The sequence below is a fragment of the Lodderomyces elongisporus genome, chromosome 2 (assembly GCF_030384665.1).
Source record: "Lodderomyces elongisporus chromosome 2, complete sequence".
In the NCBI taxonomy this organism is placed as follows: domain Eukaryota; kingdom Fungi; phylum Ascomycota; class Pichiomycetes; order Serinales; family Debaryomycetaceae; genus Lodderomyces; species Lodderomyces elongisporus.
The window spans coordinates 2036122-2056485 of record NC_083674.1 but is presented as its reverse complement, the minus strand read 5'-3'; the positions used below and the strand labels follow the sequence as shown (position 1 = coordinate 2056485).

Genomic DNA, 20364 nt, shown 5'->3' with positions numbered 1-20364 from the left:
AAAAAAAAAAATAGTTACACTTCTAAACAGCTGCAATGCTAGAAGTTGTGGTATACTTGACTTGAGCAATTGAAACTGTATTTGCATCCAAGTTGTAAAGCAAGTAAGCATGTCTCAAAAAGTTGTCTCCCAAAATGGCAAAATCTTCTTCTTGTTGGATACCCCAAACACAATAACCATCACCGGAGCTACCGTATACCAACTCAGATAATGGCACAGTGATCTTTGCACCATTAGCAAAGCTGTAAACAACATTACCGGATGTGGACGCATCACAGCCAATTTCCCATAAGCCAGAGCCATCTGGGTAAGTCACGTAATGTGCACCAGCTTGTTCAGCAATAGCACTAGCAACGTCTGGGGTCAAGTATGTCAATGTAGTACCAGAATCTAACAATGCATCACCGTTGTTGTTGCTGTAGGTTGTTCCAGCATAATTGATACTTCCCAATGAAATAGTCAATTGGTTTGACTGAGTAACTTGCTCCTTGATCAAACTACCAGAGTATTTGGCATTATCAACACCACCAAAGATGATTGTCCCAGAAGCTGCATTTGGCGCATTCAAATACAAAGAGTAGGCATTAGTACTAATTATACCTTGCTTCTTTAAAGTAACAGGAACATTGTCGTAGTTGGCATTGGCCTCATTCGTCTTGTAACCGATACCCAATATACCTTGGTTAACAGAGGTGGTGGTAACATCAGCAAATTGTTGGCCAGTGATTGAAATACCACCAAACCCAACCGTTTCCAAACCCCAAGTACCCTGAGAAGTGCTTCCATCACCATATCTAATGGCAAATGGGGTGTTTAAATTTTTGTAAGTGGTGGAGGATGATGGGTTATAAGTTCCGTCATTCTTACATTGCACATTGTCTTGGCATTGAGCATTGGAATCAACCACCCACAAGTCACTTGATCCAGTATCAATAACAACGGTTTGTTGTTGCTTGTTGGATCCAATAGTGATTTTGGAAGCATAAGATGGACCTTCATCAATCAAACTCAAGGAAATAGTTTTTCTTTTTCTAAGAGCAGCATCACTAAGCGCAGCATTGCTATCTGTTGAGTTAACAATCACCGGAGGTCTAATAACATCGAAGTCCAAACTAATAAAACCAGGACCACTTCTTTTACCCAAATCTTCAGGGATAACAATACCTTGTGCCAATAAGGCGAAAGCAAGTGTTGTTAAAGCTTGCTTAGTGAGATTAAATACCGAAACCATTTCTACTTTAAAATGTTTTTCTTTTTAGTTTGAATTGTTGCAAAAAATCAGCTGAGTGTGTGTTGTGTGTGTTGTGTGTGGTGTGTGTGGTGTGTGTGGTGTGTGGGTATCTTTTATCAACTCTAGTCATTTTAGTCAACCAAGGTGGTTTTCCAACACCTTTTTATAGTTGTTCTTTCTATATTTTTTTTTTGTAATATAAAGTGAATTTGGATCCTCTCTATTTGCAACATATCGTGCACTAAGACTCTTTCCAAAACGATTAGGGGTTGAAAATATGGTATACTATCCTTGCTGCCGTATCAATCAATGGTTCCAGTGCATTTGTATGTGTGTAGTCAATCAAATCATGATGCCGTACCGGTCTATGGTCAACTCCTTCTTTGTATAAGTGATCTAGCCAATAATGAAATAGCAAGTAATCATCTATTGTGTAGCATCTTGCAAGTTTGTCCAGTATTGTCCAGTATTGTCCGGTAATGTTTTGTATTGTTTTGTATTGTTTTGCATCCTATTGTCTTGTAGACTCTTGATAAATTGCAATGAAATCTATTGACTATGTAAATTAAAGCCTCCTTCTTTCTCTGTTTTGTTTCAATTTTCTATATGGACACTTGTCTATCCAAAGTCTCCACAACAAAAATGATGAAACAGTCGAGTGTGTTTCTAGTAACACAAGTTGAATTTATTCGTTAAAAGTCATGATGAAACAAAACGTATGTCTAATGCTTTTATATAAGCTCGTAACCGAAAGTCAAAGCGAAGCGTTAATTTATAGAATCTTTAGTTTTCCTCCTTGCTTCTTGCATGATTTTGTTTATAATTCAATACTGTTACCATTTCTTTTCTCTTCTTTCTTTTTCGGCCTCTCCTTGCCCCCTTTCCGTGTATTTAATTGCATCTGATGAAAGAACTGCAAAACACGCGTCAATCTAGACTTGGTTTTCATTTCATTTCAGCATTTTTTTTTTGTCGTTTAGCCATTTGCTTCCAGTTCTTTTTTATCATTATTCTTTTTGGCTTCTGTTTTACATTACTCGATACAAGAAACAACATCGTGTCCTGTTTCACTATTCGTTATTGTTTTGTCTTGTCTTTATGTACATGTGCATGTACATAAACTTTTCGTCCAACCTTGTGCTTCTCTATAAGTTTTCTTTTTCTTATTTATTCTTCTTCTTTGATTTGTATATTCTGCTATTGTTTTGTTTTTCTGCCCTTTTCGCTGTTGCAGAGCAACAAAAATAATATTGATAGGTTGACTATTGTTGACTATTATTGGCTTTTATTGGCTTTTATTGTTCTTTTTATTTTGTAATCAGTCAATGCAATTTGCCCTTTGAATTGCGTGAGGAGAACTGGTGTGGGGACAGGGTACGAGAGATGCGAGATCAAGGTGAGTATTGAGGAAGGACGGGGTGGAGAAAGTCAACTAGAGGAAGTAAGGAGTAAGAATTATGAAATGTAGTGGTAATCATTACTCATGAAACGCCTTGTCTGGTTGCATGAATCATCGAAACATTCCGGCTAACTCAATATCCGATGCCAGAGCAAAGCGTGGGCGGGTCAAGTGGTTATGTTGTATGTGTTGTTTGCATAGTTTGTATAGTTTGTGTAGTGTGTGTCTTGGTGAATGATTACATATATATAAACACACACACACACAAATAAACACTTTGTATTACACGTCAGTGTTTTGTGTTTAGTTCAATTGGTGAATACTTTCTCCTTTCCAATATACCTTTGAAAGGTGCAGCTAAAAATTATATGCAAAGAAGCCAATGCTCAACTTTGCATCCAACAAGCAGTCATATCTTATCATTGCTTCGGCTCGAAAATTAGAGGCTTATCTTTTTATTAGGATGACGCCACAATATCTCACGCAACTTACATCAGACTTCCTCAGATATTTGAAAATGTCATAAAATCACGACCATTAAGGACCATATCAATCCATCCATACAAAAAAGTGAAGGAATCAAAATAAAATTAAATAAAATAAAATCAAAATCAAAATGTAAGGTACAAGGAACGCATCTTACGCCAAGACTTGCTGATCAGCGATGACTTTGACGTTTGTCTGTGCTTGAAGCATCATCAATTCTTTCCTTCTTCTACTTTTTCCTTTCTTTCTTTATCTATTTTTTTTGGGGGGAATAGGTCTTCATTTCTATTCATCATCTTTGCAATACGATCAAAGTATAGAGTAAAGAGGTAGTCTATGGCAATTTGCGGATCGCAAAAGTATGACAATGTGTTGGTTTGAAGTAATAAATACTCATCACTAAAAAAAAAAAGAAAATAAGCAAAAGAAACAAAAACGAAACAAAAACGAAACAAAGAAACAGAGAAAATATTAATAAAAGAGACTTAATCAGAGGTCTTTAGAAAGTACATGGCCCAACAAAATGGACATAAACGTTCTCTATATTTTGCGATAGGTTGAAATGGGGCAGACATTGCCTGAAAGTCCAAAAATAAAGGGCATTGTTCTTTTAGATTAGACTGAGGTTATGTAATCCTTGACGTGAAGATTTGTACATGAAATTTGTATTGGTAGCGTTTCCAAAGTCTGTCTTTGTACAATAACCAGACTTACTTTATTAATATATTTACAAACTTTTTAGGATGTTGATTACCTCGGAATGTTTACCAGTCATTATCCCAGACATTTTAGTAGCAACCAAGCTATATGAAAGCGATATCGGTGGTGAAAGAATAGGAGACTTGTGGGTATTTTGACAAAATGCTTTCCGTGAGATAAAAGAACGCAACAAAAAATAAAAAAGTAAAGAACAAAAATATTTAAGAAAAAGAACTGTGCCAATTAGATTTTGATGTAACCACATAGACAATAAAGTAAAGAGTAAGTTAGAACATAAATAGAGAGGTAGCATATAATAAGTATGGAACTAACCATACATTTGACAACAAGATAGACAGCTTACAGTTTGCATTTCCTTTTTTTAATCATTAAAACCAATTTGTTGGGTTGTTGCATTAACAAGGATTACAAAAGACTTTTCCTTTAATAAAATTATAAGCGTAATTGGAATCTGAGCGTGTTTATTTCGTAACAACCAATTCTTTTTCATCATTTGAAAAAACACATACTTTTTAAACAGTCAAACTCCCTGTACTAACATAGAAGAAAGTGATATGATAAAATGCGGGTGTTTGAGCTAAATCATTTTTCATGTTTTTGTTGATAAAAAAAAATTAAAATTGAAGAAATATATGTTTGTTAAAAGGAAAATGGATTTATGCAATTATCTGTGATCAATGGAGATCGAAATAAAAAAAAAAGTAGAAACTAAAAGGATGAAATTGAGAGGGAGAAGTTAATTCAACAAATGTTCAACCAAAGAGGATGGAGGTGGAGATGGAGGTGGAGATGGAGTGAAAAGTTGCATTACATACCAATAATGTTCAGAACCATTGCGTTTGCAATGTTTTTTCAAAGGTGGTTTGTGAAAGCAATTGCACATCTCCCCTCACATCTCCCCTCGCATCTCCCCTCACATCTCCCCTCACCTCGCCCTCAATTTGACCTGTGTCAAAATCTTTATTGCTAATTGGAACAAAAAATGATGTACCCATATTTTGTGCTCCGCACAATCTACAAAATAGTATTATTGAGCTTTGAATTCCGTTAGTATTTTACTAGGGGCTACTAAATGATTGAACATTACATATACGTTATTCCTTCAATGCTATATTAAAGATAAAGACAATCTCTTATGGTCTTCTATATATATATATATGTATATGTAATATGGAGAACAAAAAGTAGTTACTATGATACACGTGTTTTTTTTTGAACATCGTTGCCTAAAATCGTGTTGTGGTTTTCAGAACTTCTTTCTCAAATATTTTGGTAAATAATGACGCAAATATTTTAAGATATTTCATTACTTTTAATGTCCCCTTCAGTTCTATCTATTTATCTGTTCTTTTTTACTTTTATTTTCCAGTAACAGTTTGTTGATATAAATATTGATATGGCTTTACAGTAAGATCTCATAGAGTTTCTAATGATATACAGTTGTTTTCAAGTTGTACCTGGTAATTTGCCATAAACAATTTCAGCTTGTATTAAGAACAGATCCAGTATACCAAAGAGTAAAAAAAAAAAAAAAAGAAAAAATCAAAAGCAAAAACACAAATGGAGTCTGGTAATAAAGTATAGAGAAAAACAGATATGGGTAAGCCAATGTACTTAGCAGAAGTACACGACAGCGTCGTGACGCAGTGGAAGCGTGCAGGGCTCATAACCCTGAAGTCCCCGGATCGAAACCGGGCGACGCTATCTTTTTTTTGTTCAATTTAAACTGAAACATTCTTGACAATGTCAGTGTATGGTGAAAACTTATCAACTTACCTGGACAATACAATGTTGGCTTCATCAGGCTGTTTAAATGTTGCTTTTTATCTTCTTTTTTTTTTTTTTATTTGAAATTACAAGATAAAGGCCAGTGTAATAACCATAACTTCTGGTTTTTCCATCCTTCTTTAGTAAAAAAACAAAGAAAAAGAAAGCATACACACATGGACAAGAAAGTTTATGTTGAGAAATACAACATCACCAAATTTTTCTCTTCTTCTTCTCCTCCTTACACGAGAGTCTCGCAAATTTAAGAGAGCAAAGCCCCCCCTCTCTCTTTCTTTCTTTCTTTCTGCTTTAATCTCCTCCACCATTTCTCTTTTGCAATACACACTCTAGTTTTGGTTTTCCATTTACTTTTCTGAAAACCCACCATCCCAGAATTAAAACAGCAGAGTTTTCTTCTTATTCTTTTTTTCCTTCTTTCTTTATCCCCATATACAAATATAGGCAGTATACTTTACTTTATTCATTAGAATCAAAAAAAAAAGAAAAGGAAAAAAAAATTAATTTTGATGAGGGCTGCATTTATACTACTGCTATTGGTACTGCAAGCAGTTGCTTTTCAACTTCCATTTCAGTTGCCCGATTTTTTCGGAAAAACGGACACAAACATTGAACAATCATCAATTCACTACTCGGAGTTGGATCCTTCAGTTCATCCTATAAATCTATCCCAGTACCAGAACAAGTATGTGATAACAATCAAGTATGGCGGAAATGATGATTTGAAAAAAACACTCTTGAGACCCTCGGCTCAAAAGGAGTTTAATTTCACCAAATGGGGCCGCAGCAATACCCAGCAAACTATTGATATACAAATTGACGCAGAGAATATGAAAAAAATGATTGAAAGATTTCCATCGATGGAGTTTCAAGTACTTATAGAAGACTTGTCCCAAGCAGTATTTGAAACCTACCCCGCACACGAGTCTTTTTATAATCAATCGTTGAAGGCTAAAGAGGAAATGGGAGGAGACATTCACAGTTACTCAGAGTTGTTTTTCAAGGAGTATAGGGACTTGAAAGCTATCGACTCGTGGCTTGATCTTTTGCAATCAACATACCCCGATGTTATTAGCTTGGAAGAGATTGGCGAGACTTTTGAACACAAAAAGATCAAAGTAGTTCATTTCGCTACACCCAATGATGATTTAAAGCATGACGAAAAGAAAACAATTGTTATAACAGGAGGAGTCCACGCTAGAGAATGGATATCCGTGTCAACTACATTATACGTTATGTATCAATTGATCCAGCTATACGAAACAAACCCTACTTCAAAAGCCCTCACAAACTTGAACTTTTTATTCATTCCGGTGATAAACCCAGATGGATACGAATATACCTGGACCACGGATAGGCTCTGGCGCAAAAACCGTCAACAAACTCCCGTCCCACACTGTTTTGGCATTGATATTGACCACTCGTACGATTACCATTGGACCAAGTCTTCCGACTGGGCATGTGGTGAGGAGTACAGCGGAGAAGTTCCATTTGAAGCTTTTGAGTCGCGTATTTGGGATCAATACTTGAATGAAACGAATGCAGAACACAAGATAGCTGGCTATATTGATTTGCATTCATACTCTCAGGAAATCCTTTACCCTTATGCCTATCTGTGTAATCAGCAACCTAGAGATGAAGAGAATTTGCTTGAGTTGGCATATGGTATTGCACGAAGCATTCGTTTACAGCTGGGACATACATACCAAGTTCTTCCTGCATGTATAGATAAAGATGCCGACTATTTGCCAGACTTGGGGTCAGGAACAAGCTTGGACTTTATGTATCACAACAGAGCATATTGGGCTTACCAATTGAAATTGAGAGATACAGGCGGACATGGATTTTTGCTTCCCTCAAAGTACATCGAGCCAGTGGGAGACGAGATCTACGCGGCAATCAAATACTTTTGTAAGTTTATCCTTAGCGATGATCGTTAAAGGAGCAAGAAGTATCAAACGCTATTAAAAAACAAGTATACAATCTCTTCAAAGTATTATCTGATTTGTTTTTGTCATAAATCTTGTTTTTGTTTTTGTTTTTTGTAACTTTTTTGTTTTTCATCTCTCATCTCTAGATCTTGACATGATGTACGTGGTAGAAAGAAGGTCAAAATCAACAATAAACAACAACCAAAAAAAAATGGTGTTGAAGTAGGAAAAGAAAATAAACAGACAGAGTTTGTTTCCAGAAGTTGACTAAAAGGAAAGCAAACGAATGGAAAGATTGAGAGAGAGAGAAAAAGAAAAGATAAGATTGAATGGATCCCATACTTAGCCGCTTAACCTGAGCGTTAACAACGACAACAAAAGAAAAGCGGAAAAAAAAACAAATTGGATTCAAACTCAATTTTACACCTCCACACAGATTTAAGATGTTTGTAGAATTGAAAATTAGTATACATTGGTACATAGATATTTCTACGCAAATTTATTTTTCCACCAAGAAGTAGTCGACAAACCATGAGAGTAGTTATACAGAAAGTCAAGAGTGCCTCTGTCACAGTTGATGAAAAGGTGATCTCGTCGTATGTGTGATTTTTATATTTTTTTAATATATTACTTACATTTTCTATTCTTTAGTATTCCTTTTCCGATCTTTTTTTTTTTTCAAGAATAATACTATTGCATATCGTACTATACCATTCTTGTACTAACATCTTCTAATATAGAATTGGAAAAGGTTTAATGATCTTGGTTGGAATCACTTCTTCGGATACAAAGGATGATGTGTTGAAACTAAGCAAGAAGTTATTGGCCCTCCGCGTATTTGAGGATATGACTCTACCAGCAGGAACCACTACAAAGTGGTATGGCAAACCATGGGCCAAATCCATTGTCGATATTGAGGGTGAGATCTTGTCTGTGTCGCAATTTACACTTTATGGTACGTTGAAAAAGGGAACCAAGCCGGACTTCCACAAGGCTGCAAAAGGTGCAGAGGCCAAGAATCTTTACGATACCTTATTGGAGGAGTTGAGAAAGGGGTTGGGACAGGATAACGTTAAGGATGGCGAGTTTGGCGCAATGATGGACGTGGCATTGGTCAATGACGGACCAGTCACTTTAGTATGGGACACACTGGACAACATTTTATGATTAGATAGATGAGCAAATGAATAAACAATTAGAGAAATAGAGAAATAAAGACATAAAATGAACCAACCTATAATTGAAAAAAGAAAAGAAGAGACCAAAGATATAGAGTAAGTTAAATAACGAGTTGAAACGAGTTGAAAGAGGAAAATTGAAAAGAATCACGAAAAAATCAAAAAGAAAAAAAGACAAACTGGTTTCGATAAAAAAAAATTGTTTTAAAGTATTCAAAATTCTAAACTATTACCCTACAAGGCATTACTGACACAACTAAACGGCGAGCCATATAGACTTGCTTCATATGACCAAATGATACTCTGGATAGTTGCATACAAACCAGGTCCCAAGATGTAGAATCCAAGAGCAAATATCACGACATTCAACACATACTCAGCCTTTTGCCATATGTTTGATCTCTTAAACAACGAAAAGAGGTTCAAGGAGATGCCTTCTTGCTTAAAGTAGTACAATTTTCTCAACTTGAAGTATGCCAATGCCCAAAAGATGAATCCAAAGAAACAGTCGAAAAGCGAACTCATCAAACTGAGCAAATCACTAAAGAATGGAATGACTTCGGCAATGACGAATGCAATAACCCACAAGATGGCATTGAGGCCGACCCAAACACCCCAACCGGTAAGTGTATGGCTGTTTCTGTGTATGCTATCTTTCTTAAAGAATTGTTGAAACAAGAATTGTGATGAGACATTGCTATACAACGATCCAAGAAACAAAATAGTAGGCAAGGCAAAGCTAAAGGCGATTTTCTTGAAATTGCCAGTTAATGAGCCAAATGCTGGTGCTGTGATGTAGGCATTTCCAACGTAGACATAGACTATGGATCCTGCCAAGGCAAATGTGATCAACTCGCAAATGGTAACCACAATCAATGCCTTACGGAACTCTCTTGGGCGTTTCATTTGGGAGATGAAGGATGGGTAGGTGATTTGACCGACAAATGTGTAAACAATGTTCAAAACTGCAGACATAATGTTGACGTATTTCTCACCCTTTTGTGGCCATCCGTGCCATACAACGGGGGTGGATGGGTCGTAGCCAAATGGATGGCTTTGGATTCCGGCAAATATCATGGCCAAAAGCACGGCAATGAACATTGTGACGGCTGAAAAGTAGCCAACGCCGGACATGTGACTAAAAGTTCTTGGCAAGGAAAGCAAGAAACAAATGATGGCGGTCACTACACCAAACACAACGGAGCAGATTGTGGTATTGTCGCTGATTGTGTTCCAGTATTTTGCACCCACGAGGACATGCAACGCCTGGATCAAAGTATTGTTCAACAAAAAGGCAACCGCGGTGGCATACCACACCCATTTCGAGCCAAACATCAAGTGTTGGCCAATATCACATACATTGGTCAAATGTGGGTAAGCTGCACAATAGTCGCAAATGACCAAACCCGTATAGAGACACAAGAGGGAAACAATCACGGTAACAATCAACCCCAAACCTAAGCCCAATACCGAGTATGACCAGGGAAAAGACATAATGGCAAGACAGATGTATTCACTAAACAAAAGTCCTGCTGTTTTCTGCCACGAGCAATCACGGTAGTTGATATCGTGCGAGTTTTCATTCTCCACCTCTTTCTCCAAGAATAAGTCGGGGTCAAGCGAAGAGACATCTGAGTTTTCGTGCAACTCCAACTTGTCCTCCTTAACAAACGAATCGGACATGGTAGAAGATATGAAGTGAAGTGACCTAACGGTGGTGGTGGTGGTGATGATGCTGGGGGTTCTGCTATTGGTGCTATTGCTTCTTTGACAACAATTTCACAATCTATGCTGATCTCAGGGTAAAAGAGCTTGGTTTTTTTTTTAAAAGGATATAGATATAAAGCTTTATATATATATATATGTATAGATATACTTCTATACTTATATGACTGAAGCCCTGGGTACTCTTTCTAAATTAATTGCAGCTTATCGTCTTTTTGAAAAATCAGGACCTGCCCATCTCTTATTTATGATCAAAATTTCATCAAAAAAGAAAAAAAGAAAGAAAAGGGAACATGTATAGTGATGAACATTCTTGGCTTTAATTCGCCTCTACACTCCCTTTCTTTATTGAAAATATATATATGTAGATTCGTAATCGCAAGTAATAATTAATTTGGTAATAGTGGCAGTAGTAGTAGTGGCAGTAGTAGCGGTGGAGAAAACATGGGTGAGGAAGGAGAACAATAGGATTGAGTTTCACTATGGCTCCATATTACGTGATAGCAACAGTAAATAGCAACAATAGTCAAAAAGCCATAGTCCTCTTCTTGTAAAGGCAATTGGAAACAAAGGAATTCGAATTGAAATGAAAAATTAAAATTTATGTATAAAGGCACCAACGGCTATTCCCTTCAATATAAAAATATATAAAAATAAAACAACATATCCGTTGAAGGTGTAAATTTTTATTTTTATTTTATTTTTATTTTTTTTATTTTTCTCTCTTTTGTCTATCGCCTCATGAAGCAGTTCAGTTTTTTTATTTTTTTGGGGAACTTATCTGCTCTATCGCCTTATGGAATAGAGTGAATAGCAACAATAGCAAAAGAGATGGTCAAAAAGAAAGAAATATATATGGGTGTATACATACATACATATACAGGAGGAAAAATCTACAGCAGTTGCAGCAGAAGTAGTAGTAGTAATAGTAGTTGAAGATGGAAATAGAATATGAGTTATGAGACGGACCTCGGCATAGTAATATAGAACATATTCACATATCCGTGTGCCGAATAAAACAATAAACAAACAAGATGGAAAATAAAAAAAAGAACAAGAAAAGGGACAGGCTATTTTGCATTCTCAATTCAGTCCCTGTGTCTTGTGACTGTTGTTCAAAAAAAGAAAAGAAAACAAAAGATATATTCAAACATCTATATTTTTATTTATTTATTTATTTAATTATTCAATAGACAAAAACAATTCAGATGCAAATGCAAGAGAAGTGAAAAACCTTGATCCAAACCGTCTATTGTTGTTAACTACTATGGGTTAGTTCGTCTACTAACTGTAATGTTAGACAATCCCGTAAGTCTTGCTGAAATGAGAAAAATTGTTTCATTATATCTAAACCCTAACTCGTATGCGATGTATGGTGTGCCACAGTTTCCTTTTTTTTTTCCCCTCCTTCCCTTTTGTCTCTTTCTCTCTTTCTTTCTCTGTGTCTCTCTTCTCAGTGACAAAAAATGAGAGAAACACTCACGTGACATCATCTTATAATTTCCTGTAAGAGCATCTCATATAGAAATAATTATACCAAAGGCACAACAACCAAAATTGTTATCTCCGCATTTTTGTATTTTTAAAGATTACTTGACGAGTCCCATCCCAACGAGTGCTGTTATAGACTGTTCTCCACCATTTCTCTCTTTTTTTTTCTTTTCTTTTTTTGGTAGTTAGTATTGTATGATAGTAATTACGATTGCACATAGACATGAACTTGTAATGTAACTCTAATAAACAACATCCTCAATTTCAATTGATAAAGATTGTACGCCTTAGCAATAAACTGACACTGTTTGCATCGTCAAACGCAAAATCTATAACTCATGGTATCTATCTGGAAACACATTCCACTGTATAGCTGCTTCCTTAGCCAATGAAAATGGAATATTATTCAAATCTTCAACTTTAATTCATTCTTTTTTTTTATATATATATCCCCCACTCCCATTTATTCTTAAAGCTGGAAAATAATCAATAAAAACAAGCAAATAAACAAAACAAACAAACAGACAGACAAAACAAACAAAAACCATTACAATGCTATGGCCAAACTAGCCATAATAGTTAAAACTATCACGATTGCGCCGGCATACTTGAAATTTTTCTCATAGTTGAAGCGCTCTGCTGGATCAAACTCAAAGTTGCTAAAAATTCTATTATTGTTGATGTTGTTTTCAGAACCAAAGTTACGTGCTCCCAAAAAGGTGAAACTCTGACTATATGACAAAATATTGTATTTTTTGATTAAAAGAATTGCCAAAACAATCAATAACGCTCCTAATGAAATCGGTACCCTTCTTTCCCTTATGAGACTTTTACCTTTGCATTTGCCCATGTCTTTACAGTTGCTGTTGATTTGCATCGTTGATAAAGTCTGCTCTGATAATATAGCACTCTCCTAATCTAACAAATAGCCAACTGTAGATCTCAGAATTGGTAACTGATAATCAAGAGCTGATATAAAAGCTCCTTCTTCAGTTCATGGGAAAAAACCTTTTATAGTTAACAAACAAACAAACAAACAAAAGAGAAAAACAACCTTATTATTTATGATCAATTGGTTTGTTCACGTCTTTCCAGCTTAGTATGAATTCTTCTTTCATAAAATTATCAACTGTAACAAGACTAGTAGTAGGTGTGTGCTATTTTCATTTCTTAGTTTCCTTTTTTTTTTTCTTTTTTTAAAAATTCTTGTTTAATTTTTAATTTTTAATTTTTAATTTTCAATTTTTTTTGAACATTCAAGAATTCGTGAGCCGCACAACAAACATCCAATGAGAAAAAATCAAAATGTCAAGCCAAAGAGTTTAAGGAGTTTGAAGAGTTTGAAGAGTTTGAAGAGTTTACAAATATTGAAGGTGAAACACAATACACACACGCTTACACACACAATACACACACGCTTACACACACAATATACACACGCTTACACACATTTATATATATATACAATGCAACCATATAGCAGATTCGGTGGTACAAGGAAATGCTTTTACGAGTTTCAAATGTTGGCAAACTGCCATACATCTGCAAATACCAAGAATGTGAGGGAATGTTTACCAGCTTTTGAAGATTACAACGAGTGTCTACACGGATTAAAAGAACGCGCAAAGGCAAGAGTGATGATGGAACAGTTGGCCAAAAACGAAGAGACCGGCAAAGGTGTTACCGCCAAGGAGCTTTACAAGAAGAGTAACCAGATTTATGAGAATTTGAACTTGGTAACACAGAGTGATTGATTGGTCAAATCCCCAGAATTGAAATCGAATATAAAGAGTTCCAAATGGTTCAAAAGTTTTTTGGTATCTGATTAAAAGCCAAATAGAGATTCTAGCTGAGTAAATCAAACAATTATTAAAGAAATCGGTTTAGTATATAGACTAGCGGTTTTTTCTTTGGTTTTTTTTTTTTTGGGGTTATGCAATACATAATAATATTTCCTTCTTAACCGGAAAATAAACAAAATAGAAAAAAAAAACAACAACATCTATTCTAGTTTGGTAGACTTGGTACCTACTATCTTTTGTTTTGAAAAGTTATCTCTAATTTTCCATCCTCATGAATTTTGGAAAAGAAAGACAAAAAAAAAAACAATTAGATCTTCCTTCTTGTTCTCCCCACACTTACCTCTTTTACAGTCTACTCCTTTTCCTTTTTTTTTTCTACCAATAAACTGGCTTACAAAACTTATTTATTGTCTTTCCTTTCTACCTCTATTTCCAATTCTAATTCTAATTCAAATTTAAATTCTATCTTTCTGGGTTGGTGTCGACTTCTTTTGTCAATCATCCTTCTCTAACAAAATTGAAGTTTAACAAAGGAAAAAAAAAAACAGAAAAGAAAAAACTATCGCGCTTTTTGTATACTTGATAAGACTACAAAAATTGTACGAAATGTGCGTAGAAAATTGGAAATAACACAGTGTTTTGAAGTTAGGTTTGAGATGGTTGCAATATCTTTAAATAAGCCTTTAACAGATAAATTTAATATGAGCGAACAACCAGATGCTCAGATAACAAGCAAGCAAATAATCGATGATGCATTTAATAGATCCAACAGTTCATCCTTTGTGCGACCGAAGCAAACGATCCAGGATCTCGAAGAACTTCATGCTTATCAACAGACAAAGCGAAAGGAATACGAACAACAACTAAATAAAAACAGACTCAATTTTGGCCAGTGGATACGATATGCACGATGGGAACTAGAACACAATCATGATTTTGCTCGTGCACGTTCTATTATGGAACGTGCTTTGGATGTCAATGTCGAATACATTCCCTTTTGGACTCAGTACATCCAATGGGAGTTGATTGGCAAGAATGCAAACCATGCTAGGAACTTGCTAGAACGAGCGACTACCACTTTACCTAATGTTAGTAAGCTTTGGTACTTGTATGCTCAAACAGAGGAGATGTTAAAGAATTATCTGGGTGTGCGTAGTGTATTTGAAAGATGGCTCCGTTGGCGTCCCGATGAGCATGCATGGGATGCCTATATTCGGTTTGAAACACGTTATGAGGAAGTAGAAAATGCAAGGCTGCTATTTAAACGATATGTTCACGCATTTCCCCATGTTACCACATGGCAAAAATGGATCGATTACGAGTTGGAGAATAATGCTAATGATATTGCTATTATTCGAGCGGTCTTTGAAGCAGCAATTCTGGATTGTTTGATGCATCCGTCTGCGAAACAACTGGTTGACAATATTGCATTTGCCAAGTTGGCTGCTTTATGGTTAAAATGGGAATTGAAATGCCAAGAATTGGAGCGAACCAAAAGCATACGCCAGTTTTTATTGCAAGATGCCCGGTTAAGAAATTCTACCCAAATTCAAAATGAGCTTTTAATAGCCATTAATGAGTATGAAAACATCGCGGGAGATAAAACATCAATCGAAGCAAGTGTTTTAGAGAAAAGAAAGGTAAAGTATTTGGCGGATGTCACCAATGATCCTACAAACTACGACTCATGGTGGTCATACATTTCAATACTTGTTCAAGAAAACAAAACGGAAGAGGTTCGAGACCTTTTTCAGAAAATTGCAACTCTACATCAGCCACATGACGAATACAAAAGTGATAAATGGAGAAAATATATTATGATATGGATGAGGTATGCTTTGTGGGAGGAATTCGATAACAGAGATATAGACGAAGCACGTCGTATTTGGAATGACTCTGTTAAGCTTCTTGCTAGCGCTAGTAAGAACACATTTACATCAGGAAAGCTTTGGATTGCATTTGCCAAATTCGAATTAAGAAGTGATCCTGAAAACGGACTTGTTAAAGCACGGAAGGTGCTAGGAAGAGCCTTGGGCCACATGAATAAATGTGGGCCTAAAACAAATGTGTTGAGGTATTATATAGAATTGGAAAAAACCCTTTGCGAATGGGATAGAGTCCGCTCTATATACCAGAAATGGGTTGAGTTAGCTCTTTTGTTTGGTGCTGATTGCACATCAGTTTTTAAAGAGTACTTGCATTTTGAACTTTCGCTCGAGGAAGATGCTCGATGCGAAGCATTGCTTGATACTGCTATGAATCTATGCAAAGACGAAAGTACCCTAGAATCTTTGAACAGGAGCGAGATAACTCAGCTTGCTGTTACATATTATACAGATAATTTGAAATTTGACAAAGTGCGGGATATTCATAGGTCCATGGTTACTGAGAATCCGACAGTAACCAATTGGGTCAAATTAGCGTTGTTGGAATCTACTATACCTACAGCTACTCAACTAGAAGAGTTGTTGCAAGGTGAAGATGAACTTGAGTTGAGCATTGGACCTGCACAAATTGAAAATACCAGGGAAGTGTATCGTGAAGCAGAAACTTTTTTCAAAAACTTTAGCTTCGACAACAACAACAATAGCAACAGTAATCATGATACTACTGGCAGCAGCATGGAAAGTAGAAGGGCCATTCTAGAGTCATGGCGAGAATACGAAGAAGTGAACGGAGATGAAGAGAGCATAGCGGAAGTTGTTCAAAAATTGCCCAAAAGAATCAAAAAGAGGAAAAATGTAAATGGTATTGAAGAAGAATACTATGAATATGTTTTTCCTGATAATACAAACAAAACAGGGCTTGCACCTTCGTCACCATCAGCAGCCCCAACAGCAACATCAGCAACAACATCAGCAACAACATCAACATCAATATCTTCTTCCTCGGCACCTCCAGCATCGATCAATAAGTTTTTGGAGAATGCAAAGAAATGGGCAGCGCAATCATCATAAAACCCCTCTTTTAGTTAAAATGTAAAGATTTATCTTATTGTAATGTGCTACTGAATTTATAAAATAGACACTAATGTATGTTTAATTTGATGCTCATTCTCACGAATTCGTTTGCTAATTACCTCCTCTTAAAGTCAACACTAAATGTAAAGATGCACCCGCCTGAATACCAGATTCCTGAACAGTTTTCTCATCATCCAATTGTGAGCCGTTGAAAATCAAACGCTGTTGAGCTGGCGATATACCTTCTTTTTCCTCCATCATCTCTTTGATTCTGATGATTTTATCTTGTGGCTCGATATCTACCAAGATATCTCTTCCAGTCAATGTTTTCACCTTTACCTGCATTATGTGTCCATGTGGTTTTAAATCGTGCAAGTTATTGTTGCTGTGCTAATGTCGGTAATAATATCGATGGATAAAAAAAAAAGAGTAAATGAAAGCAAAAGAAACTTTGATCTTCTACTTCTGTATGCTCCTGTCCCCACCTCCCTTCCTTCCCGGTCCACTTCGCAAACTACACACCGCGTAATTTTCTCTCTCTCTCTCTCTCTAAAGAAAGAAAAAAAGAACAACAACAAAGCGCAAATTTCTTTCTAGAAAGAGAGAGAGAGAGAGAGAGAAGAGAGAAAAGAGAGAAGAGAGAGAGTAAGTTTCTGGTTCTTATTTCTATCTTTATTTATTTGGTTCAGGATAATTATTTCAAGTTCCTTATATATATTACGATGCTCTCTACACCAATCTTCGATGGTATCGATTATGACAAAGTTTATGAGCCATCAGAAGACTCATTCTATCTTTTAGATTGCTTTGAGGATCAGCAGACGTACCTTCTGTCGAAATATGGTAATCGTGTTCCATTGGTGCTCGAGATTGGTACAGGATCGGGCATCGTGACTACATTCATGCTTCAGCATATCCTTCCGCAAGCGTTATACTTGGCATCGGATATCAATCCCAGTGCATGTATAACTGCACGCAATACAATAAGGCAGAATTGTTCTGAACGAGCGAATTTTGTAGATATTCTAAGAATGGATCTTGCATCTTCCTTACGCACAAACATTGTGGACGTGTTAGTGTTTAATCCTCCTTATGTACCAGCCGAGGAAATGCCAATACCACCAGCAAACGACGAGGAAGGTGAACTGTGGTTGGACTTAGCGTTGCTAGGCGGAAAAGATGGAATGGTAACTACATGGAAAGTCTTGAATCTGTTACAAGAAATCCTAGCGTCTGATGGAATTGCATACATTTTATTTTGTGCCAGAAACAGACCCGACGAAGTTGCAGAGATTATGAGGAATAGAGGATGGTCTGTAGACGTTATTATTAATAAAAAAGCAGGCTGGGAAGTGCTAAGTATCTTGCGCTTCACTAAAGCTTAGCAAGCATGTATTTACTCATTATAAAAATAAAAATAAGAACATAAATAAAAAACACTTTGACACTGAAGACAAAGATTTAGTTGATGACAATACACTCGTTTGTCACTAGCGATTTCATTTTAGCAAGATAAAGAGTAACTCGTGGATGTATATATCATTCTCTTCTGTGATAAATCGCTGTTGTTGTTACTGGCATCGTTATTTTTTTTTTTCTTTATTTAACTTTTACTTTTCCACTTTTGTTTCTTTCTTGCATCTCACATTTTCCCCACCTAAAATTGAAAAAAATATTTGTAGAATCTATAATCAAACTTTTGAGAAGCCACTTGTATTTTATTGTTCTCCTTCATTTTTATAGCAAAAAAAAAAAAAAAACAACTAGTAATAATATTAATAAAGAACCAAATAAGAGAGTCCAAATCGAATCGAAAGATACAGTTGTCAAGTATACCAAAATTTGAAGTAACCTTATGGATAGAGGAAGAACGATATCGAGGGAGGGTATAACCCTGTCTGCTAGAGGAACAGCAACGACACCATCATCATCACCCTCAACCATGCAAACGAAATGGTCAGGAAAAGCGACTCGGTACAAAACTTTTGGCCAATTCACATTAGATACAATCATTACCGGTCATCTCACACTGGAGCAACTTGATGCGTACCAGCAGCTTTTTCGAATAGAAGAGATATCGCATTATTTGCGTGTGTCACGTCAACAAAGAAAGCCGATTGTCGATTTATTACCATCAACGCATGTGGCGGATACCAATACGTTGGCCTACGCTAGAGAACCATCTCCACCACCGAAATATGACAACCAGGGTAATAGAGTCAACACACGCGAACAACGTATTCGCGATGCGATGGAGAAGGAGAGACACGAGTTAGTGGAGGCTGCAGCAGGTAATATCAAGAGTTTTACTGCACCATCCGACTATAGGAAACCTACAAAGACATATGAGAAACTATACATCCCAGTTAAAGACTACCCTGAGATCAACTTTGTGGGTTTCTTAATTGGTCCAAGAGGAAGAACTTTAAACAGATTACAAGAGGAATCCGGAGCTCGTCTACAAATTCGTGGTAAAGGTTCAGTAAAGGAAGGTAAATCTACACAGGCTACAATTGAAGACAAATCCTCTAGTGGAGCAGACTCGGTAGAAGACGATTTACATGTGTTGATTACAGCTGATGCGCAACATAAAATAGCCAAAGCAGTACAATTGGCAAATGAAGTTATTGAAAAGTTGATAACATCCCCCGAGGGTCAAAATGAATTGAAAAGAGAACAATTAAAGGAATTGGCTGTATTGAATGGTACTTTAAGGGAAACAAAGCCATTTGATCCCGAAGCATACCAAAGGAGGCAACAACGAGCATTTGATATCACCAGAGTCGTGTGTAAAAGGTGTGGAAAAATCGGTCATTATGCAAGAGATTGTAATCAATCTCCAATGCAAGGACAAGCTCACACACAAAACTACCAAAACTCCATGGCTCCGAGAGGGATTGATAGCTACACACCAGAATCAAGATTTGGTGCACCTACATCGGAACCAGCATGGAAAAGACAAAGAACAGACCAGCCACCACCACCATGGAAAACACAACCACAACCACAAACACAAACACAAACACATGTCCAAGCTCAAAATTCTGCATCATCGAGTCACCACTTACCGCCACTACCAATGGTACAAGGTCAGAGTCATGATTCAAGACAAATGTCATCACATGCATCACATGCAACTCCGCCACCACCAGTGCCACCGTCAAAACCAGCACCACCATCATTGCAAAAGACAGTTCCTTCGGTAGCTCTGCGATCATATCCTCATTCTCATCCACATTCATCTCCACCACCACCAACACTGGCCGTACCCGGTACTGGACTAAGGCCACCGGCTCCTCCACCATCGGTACCACTGGTACCAAAACTATCGCACCTACCACCTTCACGTCCTCCTCTTCCTCCTCCTCCTCCCACTTCTGTCGAACTGCAATCGAGCAACAAACCGAAACCACCACCTGCCCCGCCCAAAGTAGCCCCACCACCACCATCTACAAAGCCACCACAACCACCACCACCACAGCCACCACAACAACATAAAAAGTAACAAGTTGATTAGGAGACAACAAATGTATGTTTTCCATTCTCAAACCAATCTAGAAAGCAAAATTAGTCAACTTGACATGTAGTTTGAATTGTGTTACATATTGTCATTTTCCCCAACCCCTACTCGCTCCTTCCGCCTCCCTTCAAAAAAA

The 20364-nt window shown here is 36.7% G+C and overlaps 9 protein-coding genes and 1 non-coding gene across 10 annotated transcripts; 7 read left to right on the top strand and 3 right to left on the bottom strand. All coding sequences in view use genetic code 12, as the record gives it.

Moving 5' to 3' along the window:
• Positions 1-22: 22 nt before the first annotated feature.
• SAP8_2 (aspartyl protease) lies at positions 23-1231 on the bottom strand (the record flags this gene model as incomplete). The annotated part of the gene is made up of 1 exon (XM_001527225.2): positions 23-1231. The coding sequence occupies one exon, from the start codon at positions 1229-1231 to the stop codon at positions 23-25; it is 1209 nt and encodes a 402-aa protein (XP_001527275.1).
• A 4237-nt stretch (positions 1232-5468) lies between these two features.
• On the top strand, positions 5469-5540 carry PVL30_002078. The gene has a single exon. It is a non-coding gene; the product is annotated as a tRNA-Met (tRNA).
• A 590-nt stretch (positions 5541-6130) lies between these two features.
• On the top strand, positions 6131-7561 carry ECM14 (Putative metallocarboxypeptidase ecm14; the record flags this gene model as incomplete). The annotated part of the gene is made up of 1 exon (XM_001527224.2): positions 6131-7561. One exon carries the CDS (start codon positions 6131-6133, stop codon positions 7559-7561), a length of 1431 nt encoding a protein of 476 aa, XP_001527274.2.
• A 522-nt stretch (positions 7562-8083) lies between these two features.
• On the top strand, positions 8084-8719 carry DTD1 (D-tyrosyl-tRNA(Tyr) deacylase; the record flags this gene model as incomplete). Its single annotated transcript, XM_001527223.2, has 2 exons — positions 8084-8148; positions 8293-8719. 2 exons carry the CDS (start codon positions 8084-8086, stop codon positions 8717-8719), a joined length of 492 nt encoding a protein of 163 aa, XP_001527273.2.
• Positions 8720-8964: 245 nt separating this feature from the next.
• On the bottom strand, positions 8965-10413 carry PVL30_002075 (uncharacterized protein; the record flags this gene model as incomplete). The annotated part of the gene is made up of 1 exon (XM_001527222.2): positions 8965-10413. The coding sequence occupies one exon, from the start codon at positions 10411-10413 to the stop codon at positions 8965-8967; it is 1449 nt and encodes a 482-aa protein (XP_001527272.1).
• Positions 10414-12493: 2080 nt separating this feature from the next.
• On the bottom strand, positions 12494-12823 carry PVL30_002074 (uncharacterized protein; the record flags this gene model as incomplete). Its single annotated transcript, XM_061119274.1, has 1 exon — positions 12494-12823. The coding sequence occupies one exon, from the start codon at positions 12821-12823 to the stop codon at positions 12494-12496; it is 330 nt and encodes a 109-aa protein (XP_060975257.1).
• A 589-nt stretch (positions 12824-13412) lies between these two features.
• On the top strand, positions 13413-13700 carry PVL30_002073 (uncharacterized protein; the record flags this gene model as incomplete). The annotated part of the gene is made up of 1 exon (XM_061119273.1): positions 13413-13700. One exon carries the CDS (start codon positions 13413-13415, stop codon positions 13698-13700), a length of 288 nt encoding a protein of 95 aa, XP_060975256.1.
• Positions 13701-14404: 704 nt separating this feature from the next.
• CLF1 (NineTeen Complex (NTC) component) lies at positions 14405-16705 on the top strand (the record flags this gene model as incomplete). Its single annotated transcript, XM_001527221.2, has 1 exon — positions 14405-16705. The coding sequence occupies one exon, from the start codon at positions 14405-14407 to the stop codon at positions 16703-16705; it is 2301 nt and encodes a 766-aa protein (XP_001527271.2).
• A 725-nt stretch (positions 16706-17430) lies between these two features.
• Positions 17431-18093, top strand: MTQ2 (S-adenosylmethionine-dependent methyltransferase; the record flags this gene model as incomplete). The annotated part of the gene is made up of 1 exon (XM_001527219.2): positions 17431-18093. The coding sequence occupies one exon, from the start codon at positions 17431-17433 to the stop codon at positions 18091-18093; it is 663 nt and encodes a 220-aa protein (XP_001527269.2).
• Positions 18094-18563: 470 nt separating this feature from the next.
• Positions 18564-20213, top strand: PVL30_002070 (uncharacterized protein; the record flags this gene model as incomplete). The annotated part of the gene is made up of 1 exon (XM_001527218.2): positions 18564-20213. One exon carries the CDS (start codon positions 18564-18566, stop codon positions 20211-20213), a length of 1650 nt encoding a protein of 549 aa, XP_001527268.2.
• Positions 20214-20364: the final 151 nt, after the last annotated feature.